This window comes from Epinephelus moara, chromosome 10 (genome assembly GCF_006386435.1).
Source record: "Epinephelus moara isolate mb chromosome 10, YSFRI_EMoa_1.0, whole genome shotgun sequence".
Taxonomy (NCBI): Eukaryota; Metazoa; Chordata; class Actinopteri; order Perciformes; family Serranidae; genus Epinephelus; species Epinephelus moara.
The window spans coordinates 14,061,362-14,084,249 of record NC_065515.1 but is presented as its reverse complement, the minus strand read 5'-3'; the positions used below and the strand labels follow the sequence as shown (position 1 = coordinate 14,084,249).

Below are 22,888 nucleotides of genomic sequence, written 5' to 3'. Positions count from 1 at the left end.
AGGATATTGGATGTTTAGTCAGTCTGTCTGCTCACTGTAAAGAAGTTAGTAATAGTACATAAAAGTGACTTGCAAAAGGTTATAAAAGTGGACAGGTGACTGACATCGTAGCGACTGCTATCAATAAAAAGGCCACTGAGAGACTTAAGTGGGCTCGCATCTGTGACTCGTTCCTTCATTGAATCAGTCCACTTGACAGTTGTATAAGTTTTATTTTGCAAACGAAAGAAGACTTACAATGCAGTGATCCGACGTGACGGTCAACAGAAAATATCAGAGCTCACTCAACCCTATTGTCTCCATTCCCGCCAGGGATTTAAATGCCCAGTTAAATAACTTAAACCACACCCATGTGTCAACCACCAGATGTGACATACCTGTGCATACATACAAATAAACAATAAACATAAGCAAAATATATATTTTGGCTCTTACAGACATTACTACCTCAGTGTTTTCCTTTCTTTTGCTCTCACACTACAACATCTTTTCAGCATCTTTTCGAACTAAATTCTTGTTTTTCTCTCAACTAACTTCTTGCTCCCTCTCTTATTCTCATGCTTGCTTCAGAGGGCCACACCATGGCTCAGGTATAGTAGACAAGCATCAAATTTGTCGGAGATTCAGAAGTACATTAGCTGTAGTGTTTTGTGTCATTAAACATCAGCTTCAAAGTTTTATTGGCCCTTTACAAATGTGTAGCCAAGCCTAACTTTTAAAATGATGACTCAACTATCACACTTCAACATCTTGTGTTTTATAGGGCTTTACTGGGTTCAACTGTGGAGAAATAGAAGGCTACAGTTGTGCAAAGCTACGTTGCCAGAATGGCGGGCACTGTATGCAGTCAGCAGCTGGTCGCTTGTACTGCCAGTGCCAGCCAGACTTCAGTGGACCACACTGTGAGATTGATCAGAGGTGTCCATGGACGTGCCAAAATGGAGGAACCTGCGTCAAAGACCCAACCAACCCATACCAGTACAGCTGCCGCTGTCCCATGTACTTCTCTGGACGATACTGTGAGATCAAACACATCTTAGACATCCCTCGAAGTTGCCCTTATCTGCAGTGTGGGCAGCATTCAGGGGATAAAGTGTGCGACAATCAGTGTAACAACCATGAATGTCAGTGGGATGGAGGCGACTGCTCACTCAACTGGGAGCGGCCTTGGGATAACTGCACCGCCAGTGTTCCCTGCTGGGATCTCTTTAAGAATGGACGTTGTGATAAGGAGTGTGACACCCCTGGGTGCCTCTTTGATAGCTTTGAGTGCCAAGAGACCAAACCAGCCCCCTGCACGTATGTGACCCCCTTCGTTATTTTGTCATTGCTGTTGCAGTTTTCTTAAAAGTCCAAAACATTTTGATGTCAAATCAACAATCACCCAACCTGCATGTACTGTGTATTTTCAGGTATGACAAGTACTGCGCAGACCACTTCGGGAATGGCATCTGTGACCAGAGCTGCTACACAGAGGCTTGTGGCTGGGACGGCCTGGACTGTTCATCTGACACTCCAGCTAAATTGGTGGATGGCACGCTGGTCATCGTGGTCAGGCTGCAGCCTAAAGAGCTGCTTGGAGACTTGAGGGGTTTCTTGCGCTCCCTGGGAGCCCTGTTGCACACCAACTTGCGGGTGAAGTTAGATGAAAATAAGAAGCCAATGGTGTACGCTTACTATGGAGCGGAGGAGGAGCACGGACTGCATTTACAGAGGAGAAGGAGCAAGCGGGAGATGGAGAGGGAGGTTATTGGGTAAGGATCGTTCATAATGGCATAAATTCTCTTCTTTTAAGCTCTCATGTAATACTCAGGAGCTTGAGATTAATTACCTTGGCATCATCAGTGATATCACGTTTGTCTGTGCAGATCTGTGGTGCACCTGGAACTCGATAACCGGGAATGTTCCCAGAGTTCTCTCGACTGTTTCTCCAACACTAATGAGGCTGCATCATTCATCGCAGCAGCACACATCAAGGCTGACCTGCCTTACCCTCTCGTGACTGTTAACAGTAAGTAGACCTGTCATTCAACAGTTAATTTAACTGGTTTGTTTTGGGGTAATAACTAAAATCAAATGAAGACAAAACAACTCGTATTAGGCTCGTCTTTGTACTCTTCAGGTGACCCAACAGTTGAACCCAAGAAACCCATCCTGATAATTCTGGTTGGAGTGGCGGTGGGTGTTATTCTGCTTATCCTGGTGCTGGGGATGCTAGCAGCCAAGAGGAAGCACAAACATGGTGTCCTGTGGCTGCCTGATGGCTTCTTGGCCAATAAGAATGACAAAAGGAGAGAGCCTGTTGGACAGGACGACTTTGACATGAAGTGAGTGGATATACACACCAACCGTATGTGTTAGAGAGCATTTAAAACTACATATACAGGGTCTCTGCCTGTGTATCGCATGCCAGGCGGCCTACCCAACCGTAACTGATTCCCTGGCCCTGTCTGGGATTTTTTAAATGTATTTTTAAGATGATTTTTAAACTACAGTAGGAGATACGGAAGAAAACAGAGAAACCTCGATATATGATAACAACCACTGTGTGAAAATTCAGTGAGAAGTGAAGGGTTTCTCAGGTGATCTTGGGGAATTGTGGGCATACAGAGTGAACATGTATATCTCCTACTGTTAAAGAAACCTTTGTGTAAGACAGTAGACTTTCAAAACATCAATGGCATCAATAAAAGACTACAGTTACCAGCTGCCAGTGATCAATACTGGTCTTTGATTGAGCGTGAAACAGAGCGTAGCTGAAACATAGCATGCATGCTGTGTCCCAGAATAAATATAAGGAGAACAAAATGTTACTGTTGCTTGAACTTTTTTCTCTCCTATCAGGAATTTCAAGACCCAGGATGGAGCCATGATTGATGGAGGTCAGAGTCAGAGATGGCTGGAAGATGAGGTCCCATCCAAGAAACCAAGAGTAAGTGATTTGAGGAAGAAAAAAGAAAATAGAGCTGATGGATTGGAGTAGTTTAAATTGAGTGAGGGATGTTTTGAAAGGTTTTTGGTTGCTGTGAATGTTGTTTCAAGTTGTATTGCTTTTCATAGACTGAAGACAAACCCTTGCTTCCCATTGCTATGGATGGAGGTGTTGACCGAAGGGAGTGGACCCTGCAGCATCGCAAGGCTGCTGACATCACCCTCACCCCCCCTCAGGCTGACCTGGATGCTGACTGCCTGGATGTTAATGTCAAGGGACCTGGTGAGAAAACAATCCTAAACTTCTAGATCTGGTTAATGTTCAATTCTTTCTTAATTCTTTATTAATAAATTTCTCCTTTCTCAGATGGCTTCACCCCACTGATGCTGGCATCTCTGCGTAATGGTGGAGGCCCAGACTGCAGCCTGCATGGAGATGAGGAGGAAGAGAGCGGAGGGGATGAACCAGGGCCGAGTGTCATTTCAGACCTGATCGCTCAGGGTGCTTCCTTGATGGCTCAGACAGACCGTACAGGAGAAACAGCGCTCCACCTGGCTGCCCGCTATGCCAGGGCTGATGCTGCTAAGAGACTGCTGGACGCCGGAGCTGATCCCAACGCCCATGACAACATGGGCAGAACTCCGCTGCATGCTGCTGTGGCGGCTGATGCCCAGGGAGTCTTCCAGGTGAGACAGCAGTTTAATAAGGATCGGTTACAAACTTCAGGTGAATTTAAAATTGGCCAGCCAAACAGTGTTTTTACCAGACACCAATTCCATCATCGTATTTATTCATTTAACTGTAATTATATTATAGATAATTACTTGGGAAATATGCAACACCATCATCTGTCATTAATTATTCATTAAAACTTTCTGTATCTTTGTTTTCTCTCAGATTCTGATCCGTAATCGTGCGACAGAGCTGGATGCCCGCATGAATGATGGCACTACTCCACTGGTCCTGGCAGCCAGGCTAGCTGTGGAGGGCATGGTGGAAGAGCTGATCCACTGCCATGCTGACATCAATGCTGTAGACGACCACGGTCAGCAAACTTTTCATATATTTACTCCTCCTGTGGCATGTGTAGTTTCTGCACTGTTAGTCTGGTGTATGAATACAGCATTTAATGCATGCAGTCAATTGGATTATAATATTTCTGGTATTGAAACTGCAGTATTAGTATGAGAAGTCATGCTAGTAGGTAAGCAGGACACGCTTGTGAGATCTGCCCATACAGCTTTGTAACAAATTTAGTCCCTGATTCGGACCAAAGCAAGCAAACTCTAGGTCTGAAAGCACCCTTAAAGATGCTGTAATACTTACTTCAGTCTAGCGCTGTACCCTAAGCCAAGTTAGCCCTCCAAGCTAATGTGTGCTAACTATGCTAACGGCAGATTTGAAATGTGCGTCAACATTTTTTGCTGACACCAGATGTCCAACAAAAGCCAGAGAGGGAAGTATTGAGTTGAGCTGTGAATTCACCAGCTCTAAGCAGAAGGCAAAGCCTCTCTTTCTGTGGGCAGCTGCCTCTGTTTCACTCAGACTCACCTTGGGTCTGGGTACGCTGCTGCCTGTACTTGAGAGCACTGTGAAAGCGAGGAGCGCTCACTCTGCTACATCTAGGGTCCAAAACATCCCCAGAAGAACACTGCAAAGCACACTGACTGACAAATACAAATAAACAAACAAACAAAAAGTCTGCTTGGCTTGAAGAAACCTCAGTTGACTGAGGGGTCTGATGATTTCACTGATGATTCAAATCTTTGACTTCCAGGGTACAACTTGAGTCCTCTAAAAAGAGATAGTAATATTTAAGACATGAAGAGCTCTGATTAGTCACAGAAAAATAGTTATGAATGGATTGTAAGAGATGAACTAAATTGCAATCATTTCTTTTCTCATCGTCCCACCATTTTAGGCAAATCCGCCTTGCACTGGGCAGCTGCAGTCAATAACGTGGAGGCAACTCTTGTGCTTTTGAAGAATGGAGCCAACCGTGACATGCAAGACAATAAGGTCAGTTCTTGCGTTTTTATTTATGCTATTTCAAACCATTGTTCAGTAGTTTGTTTGCTGATGAATGCTCCATTTGCAGTGGTTATAAAAAAAAGATAATAATAAAGACACCTTACTGGAAAATGACTCAAGTAAAAGTTAAAGTCACTCATTACAAAACTACTAAAGTGCACGTCATGAAGTGTCTGGGGGTAAATATACTCAAACAAATGGACAAACTTGTATGAAATCTATGTAAATGCACCCATCAGACTTTTATTAAGAGATTTATTTTAAATGCACAAATAAATTGAGACTTAAAACAGATCTTTGGTGTATTAAAACTCACTGTTTGCTGTGTGTCCTTCAGGAGGAGACCCCACTGTTTCTTGCAGCCAGAGAAGGCAGCTTCGAAGCGGCGCAGGTTCTCCTCGACCACTACTCCAACCGTGACATTACTGACCACCTGGACCGACTGCCCCGCGATACAGCTCAAGAACGCATGCATCATGACATAGTGCGCTTACTGGACCAGTATAACTTGGTTCACAGTCCACACAATGGGCCCAACCACATGGGTGGAGGAGGAAACTCTGTTATGTGTGGCGCCAACGGAGCTGGCTTCATCGGTATGCGACCTGGGCCGCAGGGTAAGAAGAGCAGGAGAGGCGGAGGTGGAGCAAAGGTTGGAGGTGTTGGCGGGGGAGCTAAGGAGCTAAAAGACATGAAGGCGAAGAGAAGAAAGAAGCCTGCTGGGGGAGAGGGTCCAGGTGTGGGCAATGGAGGGGGAGGCGGTAGTGGAGGAGGTACAGGAGGAGGAAACGCGAATGGTGTAAAGGCAGCGGGACTTCCAGAAAGCTCAGTCACCATGTCACCTGTTGACTCCCTGGAGTCACCACACTCGTACACAGGGGACGTGTCCGGCGCCGTCTCCACCACTGCGAACTCCCCTCCCCTCCTGAGCAGCCCGACCTCCAGACCAATGCTGCCTCCCGTCAGCCACATGCTGGGACAGCAGCCGGGCTGGGTGGGCATGACCAAGCACGGCTACGGCAGCCACATGTTTGGCATCGTGCCGCACCAGATGGGAGGATCTCACCCTGGCATGGGCCAACGCCACGGCCAGGGCCCGATGCTGACTCCCATGAATGTCACCATGAGCAGAGAGCAGTTGCCGCCCATCGTCACGTTCCAGATGATGGCACCTGGGGGAGGCCAGGCCATGCTGAAGCAGCCTCAGCCAGGGCAGGTACAGGTCACACAGTCCCAGGGGCAGAACCAGAGTCAGGGTCACTCCCAGCAGGGGCCAGGCCACCTCCGATGTTCCCAGAGCATGATGTACCAGATGCCTGAGCAGATGAGTATGGCGCATGGGCTCTCCCACGCCATGCAGCACCCCCACACCGTCAGCCACGGAGGCCACGGGGGAATTGAGGGCCAGTCTCGGCCGCTGCCCTCCTACCCACCCATGCAGAGCCCTGTGGATAAGTACCCCACTCCCCCCTCCCAGCACAGTTACACCACCACCGGCTCAGAGGGCACCACCCCCGGCCACTCTGCCCACCCACCCAGCGAGCACCCGTATCTCACCCCTTCACCCGAATCCCCAGACCCTTGGTCGTCTTCTTCGCCACACTCCAACTCAGACTGGTCTGACGTCACCACCAGCCCCACCCCTCTGGGGAACCCTCACCACGCACTGCCGTCTTCACACCACACACACATTCCAGAGCAGGTGCAGCTGCAGCCACAGTCGCAACAGATGCAGCAGGCCTCTCAACAACCTCAGCTCGGAAACATGCAGGTGTTTGCGTAGGCCGGCCAGAGGGAAGCATAAACAGACTGACTTTGGGATTCTGTGTAGTTGAATAACAACACATAGTAACTCATATGATGCTTTTCTCATGTCTCTTGTTAAATTTTTTTTGTTTGTTCTTCAGTATGATAATCGGTCACCTCCCCTTTTATGTTTTCTTCTCTTTGCACTTAAGAAAACTGTTTGTATAGTTAAAACGTCATTGAGTATTATCAGCTAGAAATCAAAAGTTCTCATAACCAAAAAGCGTGCAGTCAGCTGTCCGTCACGAGCTGAAATCAGTTTTCCACGTGGTTCCTCTGATCCCAGCCGAGCATCCTCTGCTCCCTGCTGGCAAAGTCAAGACTTTTCTTTTCAGCCTTTGGCACCCGAAACACAAACTGTTTACTGAGGGATCAACGAGGAAGTGCCGACCAGATGGTGGCCGGCTGGTACTGCATCAGAAAAACAGACTGTTGACATGGATACTGAGACAGAGCAGAGGACACTCTGCGTTTATACTGTCTGTTTTTTGAGGACATTGTCGTTTCTTCCTGCTATATGCTATCCTTATGTGTTGTTTAATGTGATAAGCCTGCCAATACTAACTTGTCGTCGCAACCATTCACTATACTTTTTTAATACGATGGGTCACGTTCAGCTGATGCTTTAATCCAGCAAAACTACCTAGTTGTTGCCTTGATGTTTTTTATTCATGCATTGTTTTTAAACGTGCTAAAGGGGGAATTTTCTAAAATGCTGTTGCGTGACTAGAAAGACAAAAATCCAGTAAATTACAGATTATATAGAAATGCACACACATGCATCTTGTTACTAAAAGGTTCCACACTTGCGCTAACAACCTAAATGTATTTACTGCATTGATTACAGTTATTAGATGTTAGTGTTTCCCATCAGATGTCTGAGCAGAGGGTTCAGTAAATGCAGCTGTTACTGTTACAGAAATACAAATCACAGACAGTGCCACTATATCTCATGTGTTGTTGAGGGATGAATTAAGCTTGACAAACTTTATGCAAAAACATACATTAGTTGTAGTATGTTGTATGATGAAATGTACATAGACTTACAGCACATTCTGCTTGTTGTTACTGAGCTCGTTTCAGCAGAGGCATGTTGACTTTTTAAAATGCCTGTTTCTGTTTTTTTTTTTTTTTTATATATATATGGATTCTGTTCGCACTTCTTGAATGATTCTGAATGTTACAGAGGTGCATGTTTTTACTCCTAAACTGCCTCCTTCCTAAATCATTTAACCAGTTTTGCCTTTTGCTTAACTACAATCAGTGTATCTCTGCACCTTTTTTTTAATTTTAATGATTCATAAACCAAGTCCGGAGGTGAGTACGGTTCGATAAAGTATTTTTTCGTCTTCCTTCTTAAAGTCGAGGTTGATCATAGCTTTGTGTGACTGCTCTGTAAACACAGACAATCATTCACTGTTTTATTTTTCAGAGGAAAGAGCATCAGTGTCTCTAAGACCAAATTTTTATTTTTTTTTTTCTGCCAAAAATGTTCATTGTGTCCAGATTTTTACCAGCTGTTGCCCTGGTTTCAGCTTATGTTTCGCTCTATAAAAGACTCTCACATCCGATACCAAGACGTTTGAATTACTACTGCAAGTGTCTTTATGAATAAACCCAATTAGTCGTTAATATTCCCAGTACCTATTTCTCTGTTCCTACGATGTCCCTGCAGTTTCACAAACCACACGTACTGCACATCAAGGTGTCAGTCCGCATTTTTTTTTTTTTTGCTTTCAAGAATTGAGCATGTCGGTTCCCGTTCATATGCAAGGCCATGTGTCTATGTTCTGTATATAAAATGTTTTTTTATTGTACTTTCCTTTGTTAACCAAATAGCCTATAATATACATGCCATATGAAGTAGTTGTCACCATGTTTGTATAAGGTAGAAGAACTAAAACTGATGAAAAGATAAGATGTTTGTTGTCAAAAAACCAAATGATCAACCAAATGTGCTTACTGAAATAAAGCCCAGATCTTCATAGACTTTGCACTTATGTCTCTTTTTAAATGGTTAGCGCTGTCGCCTTACTGCAAGAGAGTTCTATGTTCGAACCCTTCTGGGTGGAGTCTGCATGTTCACCCTGTGTCAGTGTGGGCTTCTCCAGGTTCTCACCAGTACAAAGACATGCAGGTTTGGTTAATCGGTGACCCTAAATTTCCCGTAGGTGTGAATGTGACCTTGACTGTCTCCATGTGTCAGCCCTGTGACACTCTGGTCACGGTGGTTCATCCACCTCTTCTGCATTCTCGGGTTTCTGCTGCCTGAGGTATTCACTTAGCAGCTCATATTTGGGGGCCATCTTTCTGATGTATTCCTGGATCTTGGTTGTTGCATCCTGGACAGTGGCTCTTACCCCCTCCATTCATTGTGAGAAGCTTCCATGTCTTGATATCGGTGGCCTCTATGTCCTCCTTTGGCCAGCTTATTATACGAGCGGGGTATCTGATGACTGGCAGGGCGTACGTGTTGATGGTTCGTGTTTCAGCTGACTCTTCAGGACCTGCCTTACTCTGTGTGGGTATTAGGCTGTGGCTGACTTCCTTGCGGCCTCCTCGTGGTTCCCATTAGCCTGCAGGACCCCAAGGTATTTGTAGCTGTCCTGAACCTCTACAATGCTGCCTTCTGGTAGTTCGACCCCCTCGGTTCTGATTATCGTCCCTGTCTTTGACGCTATCCGACCACACTTATCTAGACCGAATGACATTCCGATGCCATTGCTGTAGATCCTGGTGAGGTGGATCAGTGAGTCGATGCCTCACTCATTCCTGGCATACAGCTTGATGTCATCCATGTAGAGGAGGTGCTGATGGTTGCTCCATTTCGGAACCAGAATCCGTAGCGGGGCTATATATATATGAAATAAACCTTATTTATATAGCACCCTTAAAAACACATTCACAAAGTGCTTTACAATAAGAAGCAGAGCCAAACACTAAGCACATAGTAATAACAGCGTAAGATGAATTAACCCTTTGAAACCTGAAGCAACATCACTTTTCTTGTGTTGCTTTCAGATGCCTTTCACAAGTATTTTGAACCTTTGAACCCTGAGCAAATAGGTGCAATTTCTTTACGAAATATGGGGGGAAAAAGGCAATGAGCAACTTGTTAAGTAATATCCCACAAATTAAAAAAAAATAAAAAATTTAGAAAATAATTATAGCGACCAATGAAATCTTGCCAACTGATGACCTTTCTGGTCGACTAACATTTGGTCGATTATAAGGGGGCAGCCCTATATCCTACAAATTAATGCCCCATAACTTGGAACTTGGAAAGAAATGTCACACAAATTGCAAATAAATAAATAAAAAAAATAAAATTATTTAAAAAAAATATGGAAAAATTAAATAATGATAATTACTATTACAATTATTACGTTTGATTATTATAATTTTCAAGCACTCTTTCCAAGTCATTTCGTTGTTTGTTATTACCTTTCTTTCCTCCTTTTTAATTAATTTATTTTTTATTAATTTCTTGATAATTTTGGGTGTTTGGAGAGTGTGAAGCCCTGATTTATCACCTTCCTGAATTAATCTGGGAAAAAGGGACTAAGAACAAGAATACCTATCTATCTATCTATCTATCTATCTATCTATCTATCTATCTATCTATCTATCCTCTGATAATCAAAAATTGAAATGTGTTCAGTTCAGTGGTTTAGCACCACTAATATTATGGTTAAGATATTAATAAAACTCATTAATAACAGCAAAAATGCACTATTACAGTGCAGAAACTATGTTCCAGAAAGTAAACATATCCCTTGTGATTTGCATCATTAAACATATCTTCCAGTATTTTCATTGGATTACACAATGACACTACTTGCCTCTGTGTGCTCAGTGAACTGTTTCCATTAAAAAAGTAATTATTTGGTGTGACTTTGTCCATACATGTGTAATTATTCACAGTGCTTTGTTATTTCACTGCTAGTTCTGCAAAGAAAGGACCTGAAAGTCACTTTATTTTACAGCCTGAGTTAAATATGAGCGGTGCAGTTTGTTCACAGTCCAGCAGGAGGCGCTGGTTCACACAGGAAGCTTCGATAAAACCACGAAGAAGAAACCTGTACACACGGAAGTCATCCAGGATCTTATATGCATGAGATTTTTTCCTCTTGTAGACTCTCTCTGTAATTTACTCTGTCTGTTAGCGCTTCGTTAAACCGTAATGGCGCTTAACGATGCGACGGTCGGTGAGGAGACACCGAGGAGATAACGTGCGGTTATCAGCGGACGGTTGACGGTTGAAATCCAGTGTGGGTCAATGGACGCCAGGACCTGAAGGCTGCTGTTTTGACAGCTGGGTTGGGACTCCGGTACCTGGACTGTGTCTGACAGAGAGAGCTGCTCAGAGCCGAGGCTGAGACCTTAAAGTGGGGTTCATTTTATGTGGAGACAGATATCTACGGAGGAGAAGTTGGTTTTAAAGCGCCATTGAAGGAAAGACAGAAAGGTGAGAGCCACGAAAAACTCTTCAAACTCCTCTTCACTCATCCTCCAGTATCACCTCCCAACTGTACTAACAGCTCTAACTACTTTCACCTTATATTTACACCGTCATTTTCCCCTTCTCTGTGTCCAGCTTCACACCGACCAGTGGCCATGGCCTCTTCCCGGCTGAAGTACCTCTCTCTGGGCGTGCTGGTGTTCCAGACCACCTCCCTGGTGCTCACCATGCGGTACTCCCGCACCCTGCAGGCCGAGGGCCCGCGGTACCTGGCCTCCTCAGCTGTGGTGGTGGCCGAGGTCATGAAGATCTTCACCTGTGTGCTGCTCGTCTTCAAGGAGCACAGTGAGTGCACCAGGACACCATGCACATCACCATAATCATGAGCAGGACACAATGACACCAGCCCATTGATTTCACCTCATTACATAATCTAATTAAGGTTTTTATTGATTAATTGTGAGGTCTATTAAAGGTCAGACTGTGGTCACAAATGGGCATCACAATTTCCATAAGCCCAAGTTGATTTCTTCTAATTACGGATGCACAATACTGGATTTTTTTGCAGATATGCTGATAAATAACAACTGATTTGACTGATAACCAATACTGATATATCCACTTTTTGCCTTGCATAAGTTTAGTGATCATCTCTGGTGGAATTAACAAAATATCATCAATGCATACTCTTTGTTTTTTGTAATGTCACAGATCCCGTACTGGGCACGTATACAGAGCAAAAGAACAAAAAACTTAATAATAAAAAGGGAAAACTACGAACAGTTAGGGAGTGATCTTTTTCCTTACGATTTACTTAATGTTTTGTGAAAATAAAATCAGGCCTATGAGGTTTTACATAAATTAATGCATCCTCTTATCATGAACCAGCAGATGGAGACATGAAATACAATACTTTTAAGTGTGTGTAATATTCATTCATTGTGCAAATTAAGAAAAAGCGAGTTCGCCGACTCCGAAATCTAATTTTTAAGCCAAGATCGGCTGATATCAGTGACATACCAACTTCTAATTGCTTGTTTTGTCTAGCCAACAGTTTCAATCCCCTGAAACTTATAGTAATATCGATATAAAATGGAGAAAAGCATTAAAAAAACTCACATTTGAGAAGCTGGAATCAGCTTATGTTTGTCCTCTGTGCTCAGTTAAGGATGGAAATTATCATTCAAATATTAAAATTAGTTTTGATCCTGCCTTTTGACTCAAATTTCGAATTTTCAGCCCTGACTATATATATATTTTTTTGATATCATATAATATCTATAAAACCATGTTAAACAACAATGGTTAGCAATTTTACTTTGTAACGTTTCAGAAAGAAAATCAAATATAAAAGTGTAAAAACTACACCACAAAATAGAGCGCTACACCAATATTAAATGAAATATGATATATTATTGTAATATGAATAAAATAATGATAATTATTTTAATAAGAAAATAAAGCAAGCTTGAGGGCATAAAAAGGAAATCCAGGCCTGGAAATCATTAGATTTTTTCATAATATTTTGGTATCAATACAGAAATACAACACAGTTGACAAAATCATTTTTTTATTAAACAAATAATCCAAAGTTCTCACTTTTTCAATGTTGTCTAACAAGAGGCAGCCGCTCAACAACTTTGCTGATGAGGATTTATGATTTAAATCCAAATCAGAGAATCATCATGATCACAGAATAAGTGGATAAAAAATAGCTTTGGTCGGCTTTTGGTACCTGACAGTGCTACAGACACACTTATGTTTCCATAAAGGTCACTGAGGTTCAACACTCAGCACCTGCCTTACTGAGAGTAGTCATCATACTGCAGCTGCAGATGCTTGCGTCCTCTCCTATTGAGAAACCATCCTGTTGAGAAATGTTGAGCAGGTTTTTCAGGGTTTTCCTGTCCCACTGAATTCAGGGTGTTCTCTCTCTGTGAATCACATCTGTTCCACTGCTGGATGCAAAAAGCGGTTTTATGGGATTGTCTGTAAAACCTTGAAGCCCCCCAGATGTGAAACTAGGACTGATGTAACGAGAACTAGTTCAGGTTTTATTCAATCAAGTTATCAAAAAGGCAGAAGAACCTGCCTTTTGAAACAATGCCAGAGCCGTCAAACTATTGTCACATCAGAAAATATTATTTTCTTTACCACCAACCCCTTTTGCTACAGACAAACTACACTACAAATTGAATTTATATACACCTGCTGATCTGTTTGTTTTCATTCCTTAGGTTACAGCATGCGAGCACTGAACAGCATTCTGCGTCAGGAAATTGCCCACAAACCCCTAGAAACGCTGAAGCTGGCGATTCCTTCGGGGATCTACACGCTGCAGAACAACTTGCTGTACGTCGCCCTGTCCAACCTGGACGCAGCCACCTACCAGGTACAGCAGATAGAGGGCGGGCTGGGTTAGGAGAGACCGCGTTCTGAGTGACTCACAGCATGACTCAGTGTTAGACACACAGGGACCTCGTCTGTGCCATTTAGCAATTAGCACGTCTTTGTTCATGGTTAATTTACAGTTTTTCCCACTTTGTGTCCATCAGGTGACGTACCAGCTGAAGATCCTGACCACAGCTCTGTTCTCGGTGTCCATGCTGGGCCGCAGGCTGGGAGTGTACCAGTGGCTCTCGCTGCTGATTCTTATGGCTGGAGTGGCTCTCGTGCAGGTCCAGTACAGCTTCATGTCTCTTTACTGCTTGTATGATTAAATAAACACAGCACACACAACTCCAGATATCTTAAACAATACATCCTCCTGAGACCCTGTGTCCTCATAGTAGTGGTGGTAACAGGAGTACAACAGTTTTTGTAATGTTATTACCTGATACTGATTGTATGTTTCTTTTTTTGTGGCACCTATATGCTGCCTTAAGTAAGACCACACTCCACTAATCTGTTTAAAAACAAGATGGCAGCCAAAACCTGATCACATTTTATGGTTGAAACTTGTTTATTTATGATTAATATTGTTTGTAGTTTGATATGGCAACAAATTTGACCAACTTTAGCAACAGTAACAAGCTAAGATGCTGTTAATTAGGAAGTACTCCTTTGAGGACATTGGCACTTCGTTATTGTGTTATATGTTTCCCGTCCTGCGCATCTTTTTTTACACGTTGGCTTGTGACAATGGCTGTTGTTGTTGTTGTTGTTGTTGTTTCTGATTGTCACTGACACTCCTCTTTCCTGGGAGAGGCTTCTTCTAGGTGGTTCATTCCTTCACAGATGAATTCTCTCATTCAGTTATGAATTCTCTTTTTGAACCTCACCTGTTTGTATAAGTTCCTGCTTGATTTATCACACCCATGATGGCTTCATAGCAAAAATATCTGTGAGTGCCGGCGTTCTCTTTGTTTTTTAACACTGTGTGTTAAAAAGGAAATCACGTTATTTCACCATCTACACAAACAGGCCACAGAACATCCTCTCTGTGGTTCCTCCTCATGTAAAAGTAGCTGTAAGCACATAGAAACATCTGGTTTATGGAAGCCCAGAGGGGACTTGATTAACTTGATACTGTAAAACTTGAAAATGAAAATAGATTCCTATCATTTTCACATATGCACATGTTATTTGAGTTAAAATTAAAATGTGGTAATCTAATTTGCATTTTCACACACTCATATGTGCATTCTGTGATCATATTAATAAGAACATGGAAAAACTGTTCACATTTAATTCGGCAGAGTTCTACCCTGCTGTACAGTGAACGATATTTAAATGCAGTAAGTGCAACAGCACCTCCAGTTTCATTTACATTTACACGTCACCGTGCTCTTTTGGTGTCAACATGAAATATGTCAGTCCTCTAAACGAAGATTGAGTCTTTGAACAGAAAATCCTGCACACTGCTCCTGCTCAGCTTCACAGTTTATTAGTAACACTTACGAGTCGATCCTCCTGGACCTTGACTTTTCTTTTTCAAGTTTACAACCCTCACCTATGATCATGAACTCTGGGTAGTGACCGAAAGAATGAGATCGCTGATACAAGTGGCTGAAATGAGTTTCCTCCGTGGGGTGGCTGGGCTCAGCCTTTGAGATAGGGTAAGGAGCTCTGACAGTAGGAGGGAGCTCGGAGTAGAGCCGCTGCTCCTTCACGTTGAAAGTGGTCAGTTGAGGTGGTCGGGCATCTGATCAGGATGCCTCCTGGGCACCTCCTGTTAGGGGTGTAACGGCACGTCCCACTGGTAGGAGGCCCCGGGGCAGACCCAGAACACACTGGAGGGATTACATATCTCATCTGGCCTGGGAACACCTTGGAGCTGGAAAGCATTGCTGGGGAGAGGGATGTCTGGGGTGCTTTGCTTGGCCTGCTCTGCATCCTCTAAAAGAGCTACGACTTTACCTTTCAGTGTGTGCAGTCTTTATCCAGTCCAAGATACCAGACATTCTCTAGTTCCTGCTTCTCAAATGTGGTTTTGATATTATGGTGAGCTGAATATCTTTGCTGATCGAACAAAGAAAGACATTTTAAGGTGTCAGCTTGGGCTCTGATAGTTGCTATGAGCATGTCTCTGTGTTTTTGTAGACTCGCCTGTGAACTTTGGACTTGCCACTAGTTAAGCAGGTTTGTTATTTGGCCCAATGTCACCAGATTCCATGTAGAAATTCACAGCATGCCTCTTTTACCTCTTTGTACTGTGGTTGCTTTTTATGTCTGTACAGAATAATACTAAAAGACTTCAGAAAATCCAGCTCGTTCGTGCTTTTAAATCTCAGAAGAAAGAGGATGTGGCCAATTCTGTAGTTGTCACTTTGTCTAATCGAGCATTCACTCAGACGTGTGTTGGGATTTTTGTGTGAATTAATCGTGCGATCTGTGATTTATTCTGGTGGCCAGATAAAGAAAAAGAATCTCAGTGGGAGTTAGGTAAAGGTTAGATAAATAAAACCAATTAATGAGGCTTGAACTGGAGCATTAAATAAATATTGGCCACCAGTGGTGCTGATGAATGATGAAGTGTCAGAAAAGGAAAGATTGTTGTGATATCACCTCCTCCTCCTTCTTGGCAAAACAAAGAAAATGCCCGTCAGTTGGTATTACACCGGATGTGATCTTAATGCTGGCTGAGCGCTCAGACAGAAGCACAATGGAGGAGGAGGAGGAGGAGGAGGAGGAGGAGGAGGAGGAGGAGGAGGAGGTGGAGGATATGAAGATGCACCTTCATAAATCTACAGGATCAGGCAGGTGGAAACATTTACTCCCAAACTGTGCAGGGATATCACATGTGATATTAACACACAGCCTGTTTGCAAACAGCAAGAGACAGCACGAGGAAGAAATAACTGGCCTGTTTTACATTAATACAACTTCTAATTTCAAGGTTTATACTGCTAGTTCTCACTCAGCAGGGTTTGCTTTGATGGATGCAGGAGGTATAGAGGTGGCAGGCAAACAGCATGTTGTTCTTGATCTTCACCAAACACTGACTCTCTGTATCCAAAGAAAAAGTGCAGTAGCTACAATACTGTTCTTACTTTGTACAACCAGAGATCATCATCTTTTTTTTCTGCATTAACACCCATTTTCCTGCTTACTGCAGCACATAGCGCAGGAACTCACACTCTGCAGCATTTTTACAACTTGGCAAAGCTGTGAAGATGCTTTTGTATGAACTTAAGGTACCCAGCATCCTGGATTTAGAGAGAGTGTGATTGTTAACCTTTACAGAGAGTTCAGGGTGTACCAAGTACATACTTGAAGTTTCACTGGTATATACATGTTTATTTATTGGATGATACACAGAGGGCGGCACGGTGGTGTGGTGGTTAGCACTCTCACCTCACAGCAAGAGGGTTGCCGGTTCGATCCCGGGTGTGGGAGCCCTTCCGTGCGGAGTTTGCATGTTCTCCCCGTGTCAGTGTGGGTTCTCTCCGGGCACTCCGGCTTCCTCCCACAGTCCAAAGACATGCAGATTGGGGACTAGGTTAATTGATAACTCTAAATTGTCCGTAGGTGTGAATGTGAGCGTGAATGGTTGTTTGTCTCTATGTGTCAGCCCTGTGATAGTCTGGCGACCTGTCCAGGGTGTACCCTGCCTCTTGCCCGATGTCAGCTGGGATAGGCTCCAGCCCCCCCCCAACCCTCAAGAGGATGAAGCGGTTAGAAGATGAATGAATGATACACAGAGGCTTTTTTGGACAGTTAGTGGCTATCAGTTCTGCTTTGCATCCTCTTATACTGACACACTGGTTGTATAGAAAACAGTTTTCCTTGGAGTACTTAAAGAAATAGTTTGACATGTGACATTTTTTTGACATTTTGGAATAATGCGTATTCACTACCGATACCAAGAACCAAATAAGATATACATAATATGAAGCTACAGCTAGCAGAAGGCTAGCTCATGAATATGAATACAAATACGAAAACTTTTCCGTTGGTTTCACTATAACACATGCCATGAGAAATGCATTGAGCTGAGTACTTGGCTCAATGCACATTTGCAACAACATCTAGGCCAGTGGTTCCCAACTGGTCCAGCCATGGGGTCCAGATTTCTCCTTAGTCTTAAGTTCAAGGTCCATACAGTTTAATACATTCAGCGTCATACTTGCATTTGGCCATATTGTTGAGCTAGTTTGCTGTCTCTGTCAGGTAGCTGTCTGTTAGTCACTCACTTTACAGCATGTAATGATACTTTAAAATTAAAACTCTGTGTCAGAAATCCACTGTACTTCAAAACTAAATGTGTTTTTAACAAACTTGACATGTTTGTGAGTCACTTGCGGTCTGTTCAGAATGGGCCCGCAACCCACCAGTTGGGAAACACTGATCTAGGCTACATACAAGCAAAAATACAAAATGCTACAAATAGTTTTGGAAATACACATTAATAAAAAATGCTCCTCACAACATACAAGTCAGGAATGTACACAACAAAAGAGTGTCTGTGAAATGAAATGGACCTGCTGTAGCACAGACTGGAGACAGTGGGTAACAGCTAACCTGGTGAATAACAATCTATTTCTTTCTTTATTCCCACTTTGTATAATATTTTGAGAAAAAAACTTTTTTAACTTAAAGGGTTAGTTCAAATCTTTTAAGTGGGGTTGTATGAGGTATGAATCCATAGTCAGTGTATTACCTACAGTAGATGTCATTCGGCATTTGCCACGGAAGCTAATCAATGTACTGCTGTACGTCAACATATTTTGGCCATTTAAAAAAATCAAAATCAGTTTAAGTGTGCGCCATATTTAGAATATTCTCACTGCTTTACTTTACTCTCAGACAGTCTTTTCCGACAGGGAACTAAAGCTATTATCTCTGCTCTCTCTAAAGCCACCAGACTCCTTTGACAAAAAACAGTAATTATACCTCGCAGAGCACAGGAGCTGCTGGTCTACCTCTGCCTGGATAGGTTAGTTAGTCTGGGTTATTGTGTGACTTTGGTGAATATGAAATAACCCTTTAAAACACCAAACTCACACAGTAACACAAACAAACTCACTGATCGACACAACGGTAGACCAGAAGCTCCTGTGTTCTGTGAGGTAAAATTACTGTTTTTGTCAAAGAAGTCTGGTGGCTCTCAGGAGAGCATAGATGGATATAATGGCCTCTGTTGCCCCGTGGGAAAGGGCCGTCTGACAGCTAAATAAAGCAGTGAACATATTCTAAATATAGTGTACACTTACACTGATATTGATTGTTTTGCTGCTGCCCCCGTCCACAGCAGTACATTGCTTAGCTTCCATGTCAGTACTCCTGTCTGCTTCTCCAAACTGGGGGTGTGCTGACCACCATCTACTGTGGGTAATACACTGACTATGGATAAGTGCACTTCCATAAATCCAAACTATCACTTTAAGGTCCACTTACTAGCTTTCAACCGATTTTTTGTTGTTGTTATGTCATGTGATGACAACTGAGATATTTCCATCCGCTGAGGAAAACCTTCAAGATGCAAATGAAATATCTGGAAAAAGCAAGTAAATTGACCCTTTTTTGTTGAACTACTGCTTTCCAAGGTCAAAAATTAACTTTCAAGCTCACGGTTTATGACAATCTACGTGTTTCTCTTGTGTTTGCAGTGGCCCTCTGAGTCTGCAGCAACCCCAGAGAAAGAGGCCCACTCTGCAGGCTCCCAGTTTGTCGGTGTAGCAGCAGTTCTGGTCGCGTGCTGCTCCAGTGGGTTTGCTGGTGTCTACTTTGAGAAGATCTTAAAGGAGAGCAAACAAAGCGTTTGGGTCCGCAACATCCAGCTAGGTCAGTATTCATCAATCAGTCGAATCAATCCACACTCCAGTCAGTCTCTCACAGTACAACAGCTACTCTCACATATGAAGTGGAAGTTAATGACTTAACATCAATGCTCCATCAACAGAAGAACACTGTTGTGAAATGTTGTTGAAAACAGATTGAAAAAGGCACAAAGTCCATGTTTCTGAAGCGAGCTCCTTTCTTCCTGCGCAGAGAGCCAGCTGGGCTTTTACCTCCGATATGTTTCTGTTAAGATGAATGTTCCTGTCTAGTTTATTTTTACCCTGGAGCGTGTGAGGCATGTGTTAAGTCTCCTGCGATTCCTGGTGTGAGCTTGGAGCTTTTTCACCTGCATTAAATGTTGGAGCCTAGATCTGCAACCAGAGCACTGACGAAAATGCTGTTTGTTTTTTGTTGTTGTTTGTAGTGGTTTTAAAAGTGATACAAAAATAGTAAAGTAAAGGAAACTAGGAATTAGTGCTGAGACAGTTAGTTGATAGTTTTTATAATCTAATTGTTTAAGTTATTTGACATTTCTCTATTTATATGACTGATAAGTGAATATTTTTGGCTTAAGACTGTTGATCTGACATTCATTCATTCATTCATTTACTGTAACTGCTTATCCTGTTGGAGTCACTGGGGTGCTGGAGCCTATCCCAGCTGACATTGGGCGAGAGGCGAGGTACATCTTGGACAGGTCACCAGACTATCACAGGGCTGACACATAGAGACAAACAACCATTCACACTCACATTCACACCTACGGCCAATTTAGAGTCACCAGTTAACCTGCCTGTCTTTGGACTGTGGGAGGAAGCTGGAGTACCTGGAGAAAACCCAGACTGTGGGAGGAAGCTGGAGTACCTGGAGAAAACCCACGCTGACACGGGAAGAACATGCAAACTCCGCACAGGTTCAAAGTTCGAACTCCCCACCGTGCCACCACCATTGATGATCTTAGGCTCTTGAAAGATGTGATGTGCATTTTTACAGGGTTGTTGTGTGTGATATTTTGAAACAAAATGGCATCAAGCCCCACAATCTTACTTTGCTACTTTCCCCTTTGTGTCAGGATACAGCTTGCCAAATTTCATACTTATATGATTATTTATGCCATTGTAGTGCCCTAATATTTTGGGCCCCCTGAGACCAAACGGCCCAGTTTGGGGGTGCTTGTTATTAACATGTGATGGCCTATAGGCTAACAGGAAATAATAAAAAAAGGTAGCAGGAAACATCATGAGGGCTCGACCCATAGATATATACAGTAGATACCTTGTTGACGGCTTCAGCCCATTTCAGCAATGTGTCAACGTCGCCGCCCTCTTGGGAGGTCATTGCCGGCTGGCTAGTACTGTTGTGTATGGGGATAAGTCTTCAGCAAACTCGGCGTGCTCACTCAAAAGTCTCAAAGTGTAACTGGGTGCCTGTCCAAAATATTACAGCAAAGCAGAAAAACCCGACAGCACTCGCTAATAAGTATAATACTTTTTAATATAGTGGATTGCACAGCAGCAGTCGAATGGACGCGTTTCAGCTCATAGCCGTTCTCAGCGTTAGGAAATGGCCACTTTAGAATGAAAATACAGACAGAACTTACGAGTGCACACTCGTCAGTGTGGGTTCTCTCTGGGTACTCCGGCTTCCTCCCACAATCCAAAGACATGCAGGTTAATTGGTGACTCTAAATTGTCCGTAGGTGTGAATGTGAGTGTGAATGGTTGTCTGTCTCTATGTGTCAGCCCTGTGATAGTCTGGTGACCTGTCCAGGATGTACCCTGCCTCTCGCCCAGTGTCAGCTGGGATAGGCTCCAGTCTCCCCAGAGCCAACTTTGAAAGTTCGACAACTTCGAAAATTTGCTTTGCTTTCTGTCTGAGCACAGCGTAGTCTTGGTACCACCTGAATGTCTGTCTTTAACTGAATCGTAATAGTTTAGTTTTATTCTTATCAGACTTCACAGTGAGATCTTTGGACAGATCTTCAGCTCACTGATTTACTGACGTATGTGTTTCCAGGGATGTTTGGCCTGGTGTTTGGCCTCTTTGGGATGCTGGCCTACGACGGAGAGAGGGTGAAGGAGTCAGGAATGTTCCAGGGATACAACACAGTCACCTGGACTGTCGTAGCTCTGCAGGTTAATGTTAACCCCACTGCCAGGGATTCAATATTTCCCACCTAACTGTCAAATATAATATGAAGCCTCTGGGGTAACAGCCTCTTTATTTCATGGATCAGACTCCCCGTCGGTCCGCTCAGGTCATGCCTTTGTCCATCTGTGTCTGTGTGTTTGTTGTTTCTCCAGGCGCTGGGTGGTCTGGTCATAGCAGCGGTCATCAAGTATGCAGACAACATCCTCAAGGGCTTTGCTACATCGCTATCCATCATCCTGTCAACTCTTATATCGTACTTCTGGCTACAGGACTTCGACCCCACCAGGTAGAGGAAGCAGTCATTACCTTTCGCTCCGTCTCTCCACTGTGTTTTATGTCTTTCTCATGGTCAGAATATCTCGAGCTGACGGTGTTGTCTGCTGTCATCCACAGCGTTTTCTTCCTGGGGGCCATTTTGGTCATCACAGCCACTTTTCTCTACGGCTACGAAGGCAAGCCATCCCCCAACCCCAGCAGGGCGTAGGACACTCACGGCTGACACTACAGCAGCAGTAGGAGGTCCTGTTGAAGCGTTGAAAGGAGGACAGAGAGCTGCAGGAAAAAGGAGGGGAAAGGTCTTTATCATATATTGTGATCACAAAAAGGAAGAGACAGAGCAGAGGAGGAGGAAGAGAGGAGGTAAGCAGGTTGGGAACAGAGGACAGACAGAGTGAAAATGGTTAGAAAAAATAAAAAGCAAGCACAACGCTGTGATGGGTCTCACACACCAGAAGTGCCTCAGCTGAGAAGGGTAACTAATGAGAAAAGAAAACTATGGCGAAACAGGATTGTTTGTTTTTCCTTTGCTCCTATAATTACCACTGTAGAAATAATCCTGGCTGCCACACCTACGAATCTGGAGAGGTATTCTCCACGGGACCGACTGATTGTGTCAATAAGAGCCTGTTTGACTGCCACTCACTGTAACTGCCACATCCGTCACACCTACACAATAAAGGATTACAGCGGCAGACAGACAGGTGTTTCTAAATCTCCTTCAGAACCACGTTTTTTAGATGTAATGTGACTTTAGCCCACATTGTTGGCTTGTTCACCTCAGATTTGCAGTATTTAAGACTCTGACAGTCTTTCTTCTTCCACGTTTAGCTCTGAAAGCACATTTCTCCCCCCGAAATGAGCCTTCCCAGCCATCGTTCACTCTAAAGCTGTGTACATTACTGCAAACTCTATCAGTCAAATGGTGTAGGATGCCTGAGAGGTACGACTCGGGGCATAGAACAACTCAATGCCCCAGGAGCCTTTAGACTTTTGTAGTTGCAGCA

At 43.5% G+C, this 22,888-nt stretch overlaps 2 protein-coding genes across 3 annotated transcripts in view; both read left to right on the top strand.

Annotated features, from left to right (window-relative positions):
* The window catches only part of notch2 (notch receptor 2), a 51,374-nt gene extending 42,616 nt beyond the window's left edge, over nt 1-8,758 (top strand). Inside the window, exons 26-35 of one of the 2 annotated variants that reach the window (XM_050054350.1) lie at nt 764-1,299; nt 1,413-1,754; nt 1,869-2,011; nt 2,123-2,327; nt 2,845-2,932; nt 3,061-3,214; nt 3,299-3,618; nt 3,830-3,977; nt 4,854-4,951; nt 5,301-8,758. In XM_050054350.1, coding sequence (XP_049910307.1) covers nt 764-1,299; nt 1,413-1,754; nt 1,869-2,011; nt 2,123-2,327; nt 2,845-2,932; nt 3,061-3,214; nt 3,299-3,618; nt 3,830-3,977; nt 4,854-4,951; nt 5,301-6,746 — 3,480 coding nt within the window. In that variant the 3' untranslated portion in view covers nt 6,747-8,758. Of the gene's footprint in view, nt 1-763; nt 1,300-1,412; nt 1,755-1,868; nt 2,012-2,101; nt 2,328-2,844; nt 2,933-3,060; nt 3,215-3,298; nt 3,619-3,829; nt 3,978-4,853; nt 4,952-5,300 lie in introns of both variants that reach the window. The other variant, XM_050054349.1, reaches the window with a different exon arrangement.
* A 2,074-nt stretch (nt 8,759-10,832) lies between these two features.
* Nucleotides 10,833-22,274, top strand: slc35a3a (solute carrier family 35 member A3a). Its single transcript, XM_050055005.1, has 8 exons — nt 10,833-11,237; nt 11,367-11,576; nt 13,469-13,623; nt 13,787-13,909; nt 19,283-19,457; nt 21,471-21,589; nt 21,758-21,891; nt 21,999-22,274. The coding sequence occupies exons 2-8, from the start codon at nt 11,387-11,389 to the stop codon at nt 22,087-22,089; spliced, it is 987 nt and encodes a 328-aa protein (XP_049910962.1). The 5' UTR covers nt 10,833-11,237; nt 11,367-11,386; the 3' UTR covers nt 22,090-22,274.
* Nucleotides 22,275-22,888: the final 614 nt, after the last annotated feature.